The following is a 12,912-nucleotide window of genomic DNA, read 5'->3' as shown; positions in this document are numbered from 1 at the left end:
CCATAAGTGAGGGGCTGGTTTGGCCCAGCCGGGATGTGCCTCCCTCCCCCCCACCCGCAGCCCTGGGCGAGTGAGGGGGTTCCCGAGGAGAAGGGGGCCTGTCCCCACCTCCCAGACACCGGCAGAGAATCAGGAACCTCAGAAACCCAGCATGGCGGGCACCCCAGATGGAGACACGGGAGCTCGGGGGTGATTTGCTTTCCGAGTTTTATTTTGCAGAGACACGAGTGGGGAGGGGGGCGTACAACCCCCGCCTTTTCTGCCGCCTGCACAAGCCGGACCCCCAAACCCACAAGGGGGTTACAAGCCAGAGCCCCCCCAGTCCAGTCTCCTGGGACCCCCCCCTTCTCCGGGAGGGTATGCCCCCATTTTTCATTTCACACCTGCACCTGAGAGCCCCCTGCTTGGGCTGACACCCCTGCACCCCCTCCCCACCTGGCTCTCTTGGCTCTTCTCTCTCATCTCTGTTCCACCCACAACTCCTGCTCCAGGTTCAAAGCTCCCTTGCTCTGTCTCTCCCTGTCTCTGTTCTCCCAGACCCCTCAACAGAACAGCGGGGATGACCCCAGGGTGGGAGCACTGGCCTCGCCCCACCCCGTCACCCACCCACCGCACCCCCGGTGGTGCTTCCCCCCACCCCGTGTGAGGGCCGGGGACCCTGGGGACCCCGAGACCCACTCGGGAAAGGTCTTTGGGGGCAGAGACACAAAGATGGAGAAACCAGGAGACAGCGCGTTTATTTTGCAGAGTTGGGGTGGGGCCCCATCACCCCAAGTCACAGCCAAGGCCCTGGCTCGCCGGGACGCGGGTCAGGTTGAAAATCAACAGCAACAGCAAAAAGCGCCCCCAGGAAAAAAAACGGAGGCACCCCAATAATGCTCTCCGGCTGGGGGGCGTGAGAAGAGGAGCAACGTAGAAAAGGAAAGGAGGAAAGACAGTCCGTGTGTCTGTCCCCGCCCCCAGGCCAGGCCACAGCGCGCTGCAGGGTGCGGGGCGGGCGCTCGGTGCCCCTTCTGCTTCCTCCCTTTTCCCCGGGTTCCGTTTTTTTTGTTTTGTTTTTTTTAAACAACGGGAGTGTGGTAGAAAGAGGCGTCACAAAGGGTATTTACAGTCACGGGGCAGGGCAGGTATAGCACCTTGAAGAAAGCTTGTGGGGGCAGGCTGGACCCCCGTGCCCCGCTCGCTCCCTGAGTCCGGGGGGCCGCGCCCCGTCCCGCCAGCCGGCCGCGAGGCGAGGGGGCCCGGGGCGGCCGGTCCCGAGCGGGGAGGGGGCGCCCGTCCTAGAAGGGGGGCCCCGGCTGACCCTCAGCAAAGGCCTGGGGGTCCGGGTGGCGCCCCGAGTCCTCGGCGGGCGTGCGGGGGGCGCCCACCCGGGGGCGCTTGGCGGCCTTCACGTCTTCGCCGGAGAAGATGCCGTCCTGGGGGGCCCCGGTGCTGAGCGACTGCGGGGAGACCGATCGAGTCAATGCCACGGGGCCGGGACGCCCAGCACCAGAGCCTCCCCGGGTGCTGCGGTGCCTGCCACGCGGTGCCAGGGGCTCAGACCCGTGGATCGAGGCCGGCACCACAGACTCAGGTAGCCTGGGTTGTGCTCTGGGGCCCGGGAGGTGATTCAGCCCGGACTGGCCCCCAGGAGCGGGGTCAGTGTCACACACGGCTCTCCCCCTCCCTCCACTTCTCTGCCTCTGCGGCCTCTGTCCTCTCTCCCATCTCTCTCCCTTTCTGTCTCCACTTCTCTCCTCCCCACCTGTCCCTCCTGCTCTGTCTCCCTCCCTCCATCACCCCGGCTCCCGGCCCCGGGTCTTACCAGCCGGGACCGCACCCTCTTGGGCAAGTCCTCCTCCAGCGTGAAGAGGTCTCCCCGCTTCACCATCAGCTGAGACCCGTCCTCAAACTCCACCTGTGAGGGTCGGGGGTTCAGGCCCAGGACCCTCCCCTGCGCCGGGTGCGAGGGGCTACAGACGCTCAGAGCCCAGGTGGAAGGGGAGGGAGGGGAGGGCTGTGGGCAGGTGGGGGGAGGAGGGGCACAGAGGCTAAAGGTCAGCCCCCCCAAAGCAGCAGGCCCGCTCACTATGGGATGTCGGGGTGGCGCCTCGTCAAAGAGGCAGGGGAGCGGGGTGCCGAGGGCCCCCATGGGTGCCCGTAGCTGGCTCGTACTTTTCGTGCAGCGCTGGGAACTGAACCCAGGGCCGGGGGTGAGCCTGCCGGGATGGGATCTGCTTTCGGTATGGGGGCAGCTCCCCCAGTGCCCCGGTGGCTCTCCCCTGCGGCGCCAGGGCCTGACCTGGTAGATGTGCACGGTGGCGGAGGAGATGAACTTGGCCTTGTACACGTTGCCGTCCGTCCAGCGCAGCTCCACCAGCTCGCCCTCCGCCGGGGGGCCCAGGCGGCAACAGTCCCTGCTCTGTGGGTGGGGGCGGGGGCGGCGGTGGGGGCGGGTCCGGGGTCTCGGGGTGCAGCCCCGCCCCCCACGCACCGTGACGCTCTCGGGGTGCAGCCCCGCCCCCCACGCACCGTGACGCTCTCGGGGTACAGGTTGTCGCTGTAAGAGCCGTCCTCGAAGTTGACCTCGTAGAAGGTCTGGGCGGAGGCCCCGATGACGCGGCAGCGGTAATACAGCCCGTTGCGGTTCTTGGTGATGACGACCTGGCCCAGCGCCACCTCCCGCAGCAGCTGCGCCTGCGCCCAGGGGTGCGTGGGGAGAGGGGCGGTGGGGTGGGGTGGGGTGGGGGGGGGGGACAGGTCGGGGCTGGAGGAGCGAGGCCGGGTGGGAGGGGCTTTGGGGGAGTGGCTGGGGCGGGGCCAAGACCAGGGGGCGGGGCCGGGATGGGCCCCTGGAGACGGGGCGTGGCCAGGGCGGGCGGGCTGCTTCGGTCTGGGAATGGGACCCGGGAAGGGCGTGACCAGAGGGGGCGTGGTCGCGGGGGCGGGGCCTACCGGGTGTGGGGTGTGGGCTGTGGGCGGGGCAGGCGGACTCACCCCGTGGCCGGCCGCCTTGTGTTTGCAGCAGGTGACGGCCACCACGTAGGGCCAGTCGTCGGGCTCCACCAGCACGCCCGCGGCGTGGGCGCAGGTGACGTGGAAGGACGTGGAGCAGTGCTCAAAGGAGCACTGGATGCAGGCGCCCGACACCCTCCTCATGCGCTTCCGGCAGTACACGCATTTCTGCGGACGGGCTGAGCTCGCCACCTGGCCCGGGGACCCCAGGTCGGGAGCCCCGAGACCCGGGAGGACGCTAGGATCTGAGCAGCCCAGCCCGCGAGGGGTGCCCCGGACAGGCTCCCACCCCACAGGTGAGCCACCTGGCGCCCCGGCCCCGGGGTGGGCCAGGGCCTGTTCTGGGTGCCGCGGGGTCTCCGTCCGTGGACCCGGGTCTCGGGGCTCCCTCCCGGGTGGTCAGCGAGTGCTGGTGCGGGCGGGGTCCCTAATGCTGGGGTGTTGGGTGTAGGGTGCAGGGTGCACCTACCAGCTTCCACCGCTGCTCAGGGATGGCGCTGATGTCCACGGGGTGGCGCTCTGTCACGTTCAGGAAGCGCACTTCGGGGACTGCGATGGCACAGATGACGTGGATCCACCTGGGGGTGGGGGTGTCAGGGCTCACGGGACCCACCCACCCAGGTCCTATCTTCTCGGGGGCCCCCGCCCACCCCGGGTCCTGCCTCCTTGGGGTCCCCACCACCCACTCCGGGTCCTGCCTCCTCAGGGTCCCCACCCACCTGGGGGCCCAGGGAGTCTCAACAGTCATTTGGGCTAATGGGCCCTTCGGGACGCCCTCCCCCCCACCTGGTGCCCATGACCACACCCCGAAACTCCACCCAGGGCAGGCCCCCACCTGCCGTCCGTGGTCATCTGCAGGGCTCCCCCTCTGAGGTTGCACAGACAGCATTCCTGTGGAGAGAGGGGCCTGCTGTTCTGGGGGACATGATGGAGGGACAGGGGCCCAGGGACAGGGGCCCAGGGACGCCCCGGCCCCTCCCAGCCGTTACCGCGGTCCAGGCGTGGGCCGAGCACCGGGAGCACGTCCAGTCCTGGCCTAACAGCTCGGGGCGGGTACCGTAGCAACCTGCGGAGGGCAGCCCTGAGCCGGGGGCATCCGCGACCCCGCGCCCCGCCCGGCCGCTTCTGGGCGCAGCCCCCAGGCCTCCCCGGGGTGGGGACACTCACTGGCGTGGACCTGCAGACAGCACTTGGCGCAGGCGATGAGGAGGCTGGTGCCGTCCTCCGCGATGCCCGAGCTGGCCGGCAGCGGCTCCGTGTTCTCGCCACTGGACGCGAAGCACATCTCGGGGACCAGCGGCCGCGTCCTGCGCCCTCGCTGGGGGAGCGGTGCCGGGGCCTGCGGAGGCTCCTTCTCCACCTGCAGGGCCTGGAGGTGCGGGGGGGGGGGGGGGGGGGCGCTCAGCCGGGCGCTCCCCCCCCCCCCCGCGCTGGTCCCCCCGCGGGCGCCCCGGCTGAGCGGCAGGGCAGAAGGGGCGCCCACCTGGCTGTAGGGGTAGAAGAGGGTGCAGACGGCGCAGTGGGGCTCGGTGCGCGCCGCCGCGGCGTTGAACCTGCGCTCGGCCGGGAAGTTGGGGGGCCGGCTCTTCCACTGCAGCGCCAGCAGCAGCGAGCGCGGGGCCTCGGGGTCGCCAGCGTCCTCCTCCCCAGACAGCGGGAAGGCCTCTGCGGGCAGAGCGGGGCTGAGCGGGAGGCGCGGGCCCGGCCCCCACCCCGCAGACGGCGCCCTTCCCGCCTCACCCTCGTCGCTGGAGGCGTCCTGCTTGACCACGGACAGCGGGGAGCGGGTGGGCGGGCGGCCCAGGGGGTGGCGCCGGCTCTTTCGAATCTCCATCTTCAGCTTGGAGAAGGTGGGGGGGCCCTGGGGGCGGGGGGCGGCGCCGGGCGTCCCGTGAGGCCGGGGGGCGCGGGGGGCCCGGGTCGGGGCTGGGGGGCCCGGCCGCCCGCCTGCTACCTGCGTGTCCCCCGGCTGGGGCTGGGCGCCCGCCAGCTCCATGGGCGCAGGGGGCTCGGGGGCCGCGGGCCGCGGCAGCACGTAGAGCATGGGGATGATGGGTCGAGGGGCCTCCTGCCCCGGCGCTTCTGGGGGAACCACGTTGAGGGGGGCGGCGGGCGGGGGTCCCTCCTCGGGGAGCGGCGGGGGCTCCCGGGGGTGCTGGTCGCCGCAGGGGCGCGGGGCGGCGGGCGGGGGGCTGCTCTGCTTCTTCCTGCGCTCAGCTCGGGCCTTGGGGAGCCGCGGCTTGGCCTCTGTGGGAGACAGGGGTGAGCTCAGGCCCCCAGCCCCCCGCACACCTGCCCGGCCCCCACCCCGTCCTAGAGAACCTTCTAGAAGCAACCGCCAGGGGTCCAGCCCTGGTCTCGCCTGTGTCAGAGGGACAACTGCTCCCCTCTGTCCTCCTCTGTCTCTGCCTCTCTGTGTCTTTCAGTCTCTTTTTGTTTTTGTGTATTTATTGATTCCCTTTTGTTGCCCTGGCTGTTTTATTGTGGTCATTATTGTTGTAGTTGACGTCGTCATTGTTGGAGAGGACAGAGAGACATGGAGAGAGGAGGGGAAGACAGAGAGGGGGAGAGAAAGACAGACACCTGCAGACCCGCTTCACCGCCTGGGAAGCGACTCCCCTGCAGGTGGGGAGCCGGGGGACTCGAACCGGGATCCTTATCCTGGTCCTGGCGCTTTGCGCCACGTGCGCTTAACCCGCTGCGCTACCACCCGACTCCCTCTCTGTGTCTTTCTGTCAGTGTGTCTGCCCTGTCTCTGTCTCTGTCTGCCCCCGTCTCTCTGCCCTTTTGATGTCTGTGTCTGTTTTTCTATCTCTGTCCCTGTCTCTCTTTAACATTTGTATTTATTTGCTATTGGATAGAGACAGCCAGAAACTAAGAGAGGAGGGGGAGACAGAGAGGGAGAGAGATAGAGAGACACCTGCAGCCCTACTTCACCACTGGTGAAGCTTCCCCCTGGAGGTGGGGAGCGGGCGGGGGCTCGAACCTGGGCCCCTGTGCATGGTACCATGTGCACTCAACCAGGTGCGCCAGCGCCCGGCCCCTGTCCCTCTGTCTCTAGTCCCTGGGTGGTCCCCTGCCCCCCACTCCCCAGGACTCACCCTCTGTACCCTCTGCAGTGCCCAGTTCCTCCTCCTCCTCCTCACGCTCCCCGTCCTGGGGCGTCTCCTCCAGGGGGGCAGCCCCCTCCCCGGGGGACTTGGGGTCCTCGGCCTTGGGTTTTCTGGGCTGGCTCCGCTTCCGGTGGGACCTGGGGGGGAAGGTGAGTGGGGGGTCCCGCGGGCAGGGGGGGGTGGGGGGCGGGGGGCGGCACTTACGCCAGCCCGGGCCTGCGGGGGGGCCGCCTGTCCTCCTCGGGTTTCCTGCTGGGCCTGCTGTCCTTCTCACTAAGGTGTCTAGAACGACAAGGCAGGGCTGCGGCCGGCCCCCACGGGGCGCCTCCTGGGGGGCAGAGGAACCCACCCGCCAGCCGCGCTGGCCGTCCCCCTCTGCTGCCCACCCCAGGCCTTGGGAGATGCCCCTAATGCCAGCCAAGCGGGGCTCCCGTGGGGGCCAGGGGCCACATAGTCCCCAAACTGTCTCCCGGTGGTGTCGCATGTGGTTCCCAACTGTCCCAGAGGGAATGGGGGTCCCGGGACCCCACCTGAGACCAGGGCTGGGCCCCACAACACCCTGCGGTCCCTCACTGAGCCCACTTTCCCCAATCTGCTGGCTTGTTCAGTATTGAGGCACACTGTGTGAGGTACTGAGGCTGTGAGGTACTGAGGCTGTGTGAGGTACTGAGGCTGTGTGAGGTACTGAGGCTGTGGAGGTACTGAGACTGTGAGGTACTGAGGCTGTGGAGGTACTGAGGCTGTGGAGGTACTGAGGCTGTGGAGGTACTGAGGCCGTGGAGGTACTGAGGCCGTGGAGGTACTGAGGCTGTGAGGTACTGAGGCTGTGTGAGGTACTGAGGCTGTGTGAGGTACTGAGGCTGTGTGAGGTACTGAGGCTGTGGAGGTACTGAGGCTGTGTGAGGTACTGAGGCTGTGAGGTACTGAGGCTGTGTGAGGTACTGAGGCTGTGTGAGGTACTGAGACTGTGTGAGGTACTGAGACTGTGTGAGGTACTGAGGCTGTGAGGTACTGAGGCTGTGTGAGGTACTGAGGCTGTGTGAGGTACTGAGGCTGTGGAGGTACTGAGACTGTGAGGTACTGAGGCCGTGGAGGTACTGAGGCTGTGGAGGTACTGAGACTGTGGAGGTACTGAGACTTTGAGGTACTGAGGCCGTGGAGGTACTGAGGCTGTGGAGGTACTGAGACTTGGAGGTACTGACGCTGTGGAGGTACTGAGGCTGTGTGAGGTACTGAGGCTGTGGAGGTACTGAGACTTTGAGGTACTGAGGCTGTGGAGGTACTGAGACTTGGAGGTACTGAGGCTGTGTGAGGTACTGAGGCTGTGGAGGTACTGAGGCTGTGGAGGTACTGAGACTGTGAGGTACTGAGGCTGTGGAGGTACTGAGACTTTGAGGTACTGAGGCTGTGGAGGTACTGAGGCTGTGGAGGTACTGAGGCTGTGTGAGGTACTGAGGCTGTGGAGGTACTGAGACTTTGAGGTACTGAGGCTGTGGAGGTACTGAGACTTGGAGGTACTGAGGCTGTGTGAGGTACTGAGGCTGTGGAGGTACTGAGGCTGTGGAGGTACTGAGACTGTGAGGTACTGAGGCTGTGGAGGTACTGAGGCTGTGGAGGTACTGAGGCTGTGGAGGTACTGAGACTTGGAGGTACTGAGGCTGTGGAGGTACTGAGGCTGTGTGAGGTACTGAGGCTGTGTGAGGTACTGAGGCAGCGGAGGTACTGAGGCCGTGGAGGTACTGAGGCTGTGTGAGGTACTGAGGCAGCGGAGGTACTGAGGCCGTGGAGGTACTGAGGCTGTGTGAGGTACTGAGGCTGTGGAGGTACTGAGGCTGTGGAGGTACTGAGACCTGGAGGTACTGAGGCTGTGGAGGTACTGAGGCTGTGAGGTACTGAGGCTGTGGAGGTACTGAGGCTGTGGAGGTACTGAGGCTGTGTGAGGTACTGAGGCTGTGGAGGTACTGAGGCTGTGTGAGGTACTGAGGCTGTGTGAGGTACTGAGGCTGTGGAGGTACTGAGGCTGTGTGAGGTACTGAGGCCGTGGAGGTACTGAGGCCGTGGAGGTACTGAGGCTGTGGAGGTACTGAGACTTTGAGGTACTGAGGCTGTGGAGGTACTGAGGCTGTGGAGGTACTGAGGCTGTGTGAGGTACTGAGGCAGTGGAGGTAACTGAGGCTGTGGAGGTACTGAGGCTGTGTGAGGTACTGAGGCAGTGGAGGTACTGAGGCCGTGGAGGTACTGAGGCCGTGGAGGTACTGAGGCTGTGGAGGTACTGAGGCTGTGAGGTACTGAGGCTGTGTGAGGTACTGAGACTTTGAGGTACTGAGGCAGTGGAGGTAACTGAGGCTGTGGAGGTACTGAGGCTGTGTGAGGTACTGAGGCAGTGGAGGTACTGAGGCTGTGGAGGTACTGAGGCTGTGTGAGGTACTGAGGCTGTGTGAGGTACTGAGGCCGTGGAGGTACTGAGGCTGTGTGAGGTACTGAGGCTGTGTGAGGTACTGAGGCAGCGGAGGTACTGAGGCCGTGGAGGTACTGAGGCCGTGGAGGTACTGAGGCAGCGGAGGTACTGAGGCCGTGGAGGTACTGAGGCTGTGTGAGGTACTGAGGCAGCAGAGGTACTGAGGCCGTGGAGGTACTGAGATTATGTAGGGTACTAAGGCTGAGGCTGCGGCTGCGGCGGTACTGAGCTGGGCTACTGAGAGCTCCATCCAGGCTGAGCAGCCGCATGTGGCCCCCTGCACCACAGGGCTCTGGGGGGGGGCGGAGCAGACCCCAACACCCCACCGTCCTGGGCCCACGGCTCTGCTCCCGAGTGGGTGCCCGTCCGGGAATGTCCCAGGAGGTTCCTGCTGGGGACCCCACGCTCACGGGCTGCGGCCACCCCACGGCCATGCAGGCCCGCACGCCAGCGTGTGCAGAGGAGGCCGGGCCCTGCCTGGCACATTCCCAAGCGGCTCCCGGCTGTCCTCGCCCCAGAGGGGCAGGGGCAGGGGGCAGGGGCAGGGGGCAGACGCCGAGCGGGGGGGGGGCATCAAGGGCGCCCCCACCTGCAGCCAGGGTGGCCGCGAGGATGCACAGATGTTCCCCCAGACCTCCCAACCCCCGGATGTTGGTAGGGGGGGGAGAGGAAGGAGAGGAGGAGGGGGAAGAGGGGGAGGGAAGGAGGGATAGAAGGGGAGGAGAGGAGATGTGGAGGGAAAGAGGGGAGAGGAGGAGGAGGGAGGGAGGGAGAAGGAAGAGGAGGGGGAGAAGGGGATGGGGAAGAGGAAGGAAGACGGAAAAGAAAATGGAAGCGAAGAGGACAAAGGAAAGGTAGAAGGAGTAGAAGAGGAGGAGGGAGAGAACAGCTGTCAGCCCCACCGCTCCCGAAGCAGCCCCGCCGCCGACGCTCCAGGCCCCGCCTCGCCCTCCAGGCCCCGCCCCCGACGCTCCAGGCCCCGCCTCGCCCTCCAGGCCCCGCCCCCCGACGCTCCAGGCCCCGCCCCTGCCCTCCAGGCCCCGCCCCCGCACCTGCGCAGGAGCTTGGCCTTGAGCGAGGCGCGCGCGGCGCTCCAGGAGCTGAGCTCAGGGCTGCTGAGCGCCGTGGGCCGCGTGTGGTCGAGCACCGGCAGGTCGCGGCCCTGCTTCCACTGCTCGTAGCGCTCGGGCTGCAGGATGCGCACGAACACGTCCATGGAGATCTTCACCATGTCCTTGCGGCACGTGCACTGGGGGCGGGGCGGGGCGGGGCGCGGCCAGTGAGCGGGGCACGCAGATGAGGGCCTGGTTTAGGCAGCCGGGGCGTCTGCCGCACCCCAGGGCTCGCTGGGGCAATTATGGAAATTTGCAAGCACGGGTTTGCGTGTAAAGGAGGGGCGTGGCCAGGCGCAGCGCCCTAGGGGAAATTGGCAGGTGCGTGTGAACATGCAAATGAGCGGGCGGGGCGGAGGTTAACTGGAGCGCTGCGTATGCAAATGAGGGGCGTGGCCCGCCGCTGGGTGCAGGTGTGTACATGCAAACGAGGGGCGTAGCCGGGTGCCAGGGCCAGCCTGGCGCTGGGTAGCCCACACCCCAGGGTGACCGCGGGGAGCAGTCATCCGCGGACCAGCTGGGGACTTCCCTGCCGCAGTCCCCGCGGCTGAGACCCCTGAGCCCAGCCCCAACGCCCTGCCCCCCCAAACCCACTGGGAGGGCCACAGTCTCACTTGGCTGCTTCTGACTGGAGAGGGGGCGCTACATCCCAGCAGCCCCCCTGCCCCCCATAGGGCCATCTCGGATGGGGGAGGGGGCAGACCCCCGGGGCTAAGGACTCCTTGTCTCCATTAACCAGACTTTTCAGCCCCCCCACTCTCGGAAACCCCCCAAGCTGCCAGCTGCCAGGCTCCCGACCCACCACCGAGGGCCAGACAGACGGGAGTGGGGGGCGGGTAGCCCCCAGCACAGCCCAGGGCCGAGGACCCGCAGAATGTGGGGGACAGAGCCCCCAGAACAGCCCAGGGCCCCAGGACGCGCCCAGGCAGACGGGGAGTCAAGGAGGCCCAGGAAATGGGGACACTGCGGGGCTGGGCAGGGAAGGACAAGGCGGGTCCGCTGTGGCCCCCACTTCCCAGCACCCCTTACCATTCACTGCACCATCGCCCCCCACATGAGCCCCACCTGCCCAAGCTTCCAGAGCCCCCAAAACACACGGGAGGGGACAAGCTAACAGCCCCCAGGACTCTGCCGGACAAAGGCTTAGAGGAGGCCCAGCTCTTGGGATGGGGGTGCAGGGAGGCCCCTCTTTTCACTGGCTCTGCCCTTTCTCGGTGTCTAGAGCTGAGGGGGCTGTTCCTGACACCCTCCCGGGGACTCCAAAATCCAAGGGGTGCTTGGAGCAGACTTCTGCACAAGAACTTAACATCCAGAGGCCAGGAGGGGTCACCGTGGGCAGAGCAATGGACTCTCGGGCCTGAGGCCCTGGGTTTGAGCCCAGGCATCACAGGCGCCAGAGGGTGGTTCTGCTTCTCTCTGTCTCTGTCTCTTGCGGTAGAGCACACGCACTACCATGTGTGGGGACCCGGCTTGGAGCCCCCAGCCCCCACAGGCCTGTGGGAGAAGCTTCACAAATGGTGAAGCAGAACTGCGGGGGTCTCTCTATCTCTGTCTCTCACTATCAGAACAGAAAGAGAAACAGAAGTCCCTGAGATGGTGGGTGCTGAGGGGGTTGGGGGACAAACAAGGAGACAAGGACCCCAGCCCCAGCCCCTCTGCACCCCTCGCTAAGCCCCCCCCCCCGAACCCCAAGTGTGTGGGGGGTGACCTGCAGGAAGCAGGGGGCTTCTGAAGGGTCTCACTACGGGGTTTGGGGTTCCCGGTGCCCAGGAGGATGGGCGTCCAGCGCCCCCTCCAAGAAGCAGCCCTGATGACAGCCCCCCATGCCCAGCTGCTCCGCCCCACAAAGTGTTAACTGCCCAAAGCCTGCTGAAGCCCAATTCCAGGCGATTAGCGCAGACACGCAGAGGAAGAGATGGGAAGCCCTTCGCAAAGCTCCACAAACACAGCAATTAGCCCCCAGCCAGGCAGGCAGGCACCTACCCCAGGGAGCTGTCTCAGCCTCAGTACCCACTTGCTTGCTCAAGCTGGAGCTGGGGTCAGGGGATAGAGTATCCCCCGAGTTCTAGGGCCTCCCACCCCCCCCCCCCCAGTCATCAGCTGGGGGCCTTTAGCAGAGAGATCACACACTCGGCCTGGGTTTGAGCCCTGGCGCCACATGGGAGAGCACCAGAGGAAGCTGGGGGGGGGTCTTTTGGAAGGTTTTCAGACACCTCACCCCCCCACCCATTCCCAGGTTCAAACCCCCAGCCCCACCTGAAGCCCACGGCCTACCTGTGTGGCCACCTTGCCATAGTCGATCCAGCGCAGCGTGGCGAAGTTGGTGGACTCGGCGCAGTTGAAGCCGTGGTTGAAGCCGGCGTGGTAGCCATAGGGGAAGGTGATCATGAACTCTCCCGCCTCCTGCGTGATCTGAGGGGATGGGGTGTGTGAGGGGAGACCCCTGGGGGCAGGGGGTCCTGGTCCCCTCCTGACCCTGCATGTGCACCCCCCCCCCCACGTCTCTCGTCCCCACAGCCCTGCTTGGCTCTGGCTGACGCTGGTGCCGGGGCTTGAACCTGGGACCTGGGGCCCCTGGCAGAGAGGCCTGTCTGTCTAATATCCGCCGTGCATCTCCCCAGCCCACAGCCTGCCTCTGACACAGGGAACCCCAAAACCAGGCAGAGACCCCAAAGGATGGGGGAAAGGGGGCTTCCAGACCACCCATGGGAGACAGGGGCAGGACCTGGGCACCCCACCCCTAGAAAGGGACACGCAGGTGCCCCCAAGGGTGTCAGCAGATGGGTGGGGTGAGGGCCCACTGCACCCAAGAACTGAGGGGGGGGGGTCTGGGAAGGTGGGGAGGCCTGTCTTCTTCGATCTGGCTTTGTCTCAGAGACAGAGAGACAAAGTGCCCGGCACCCTAGAGCCAGTGAGGCCCCCACACTGTGCGCACAGGACACCCACCAGGACACCCTCGGGTGACATTCTCCAGACTTCAGGGCCCAGGGGGTCACCCTGGAAGGCTGGGAGGGGTACAGAGGGAGATCCCCATCATCCCCACTCCTGGTCCTAAGCCCCGTGTCCATGAACCTTCCACCCCCTTCCAGAATTTTCTAGATACTTCTAGCCCTCCAGTCCCCTAAGGCCCCCAAGTCCCTCCAGACCCCCTCCAGCATCCCTTCAGTTCCCTCCTCCAACTTCCCAGTCCCCTAAAGCTCCCCTCCAGCCCCCAGACCCACTCCAGCACCCA

The 12,912-nt window shown here is 66.3% G+C and overlaps 1 protein-coding gene across 3 annotated transcripts in view; it reads right to left on the bottom strand.

Moving 5' to 3' along the window:
• Positions 1-716: 716 nt before the first annotated feature.
• The window catches only part of KDM4B (lysine demethylase 4B), a 29,580-nt gene continuing 17,384 nt past the window's right edge, over positions 717-12,912 (bottom strand). The window contains exons 9-24 of one of the 3 annotated variants that reach the window (XM_060181938.1): positions 11,955-12,092; positions 9,621-9,817; positions 6,315-6,392; positions 6,099-6,247; positions 4,952-5,244; positions 4,738-4,858; positions 4,481-4,662; positions 4,165-4,366; positions 3,987-4,063; positions 3,833-3,888; positions 3,467-3,575; positions 2,980-3,165; positions 2,515-2,679; positions 2,285-2,404; positions 1,808-1,900; positions 717-1,442 (exon numbers count right to left, since the gene is read on the bottom strand). In XM_060181938.1, coding sequence (XP_060037921.1) covers positions 1,281-1,442; positions 1,808-1,900; positions 2,285-2,404; positions 2,515-2,679; positions 2,980-3,165; positions 3,467-3,575; positions 3,833-3,888; positions 3,987-4,063; positions 4,165-4,366; positions 4,481-4,662; positions 4,738-4,858; positions 4,952-5,244; positions 6,099-6,247; positions 6,315-6,392; positions 9,621-9,817; positions 11,955-12,092 — 2,328 coding nt within the window. In that variant the 3' untranslated portion in view covers positions 717-1,280. Of the gene's footprint in view, positions 1,443-1,807; positions 1,901-2,284; positions 2,405-2,514; positions 2,680-2,979; positions 3,166-3,466; positions 3,576-3,832; positions 3,889-3,986; positions 4,064-4,164; positions 4,367-4,480; positions 4,663-4,737; positions 4,859-4,951; positions 5,245-6,098; positions 6,248-6,314; positions 6,393-9,126; positions 9,518-9,578; positions 9,818-11,954; positions 12,093-12,912 lie in introns of those variants that run through there. The other 2 variants (XM_060181939.1, XM_060181940.1) reach the window with 2 other exon arrangements.

This window comes from Erinaceus europaeus, chromosome 23 (assembly GCF_950295315.1).
Source record: "Erinaceus europaeus chromosome 23, mEriEur2.1, whole genome shotgun sequence".
NCBI classification, from domain to species: domain Eukaryota; kingdom Metazoa; phylum Chordata; class Mammalia; order Eulipotyphla; family Erinaceidae; genus Erinaceus; species Erinaceus europaeus.
This window is presented reverse-complemented; position numbering and strand designations above follow the sequence as displayed.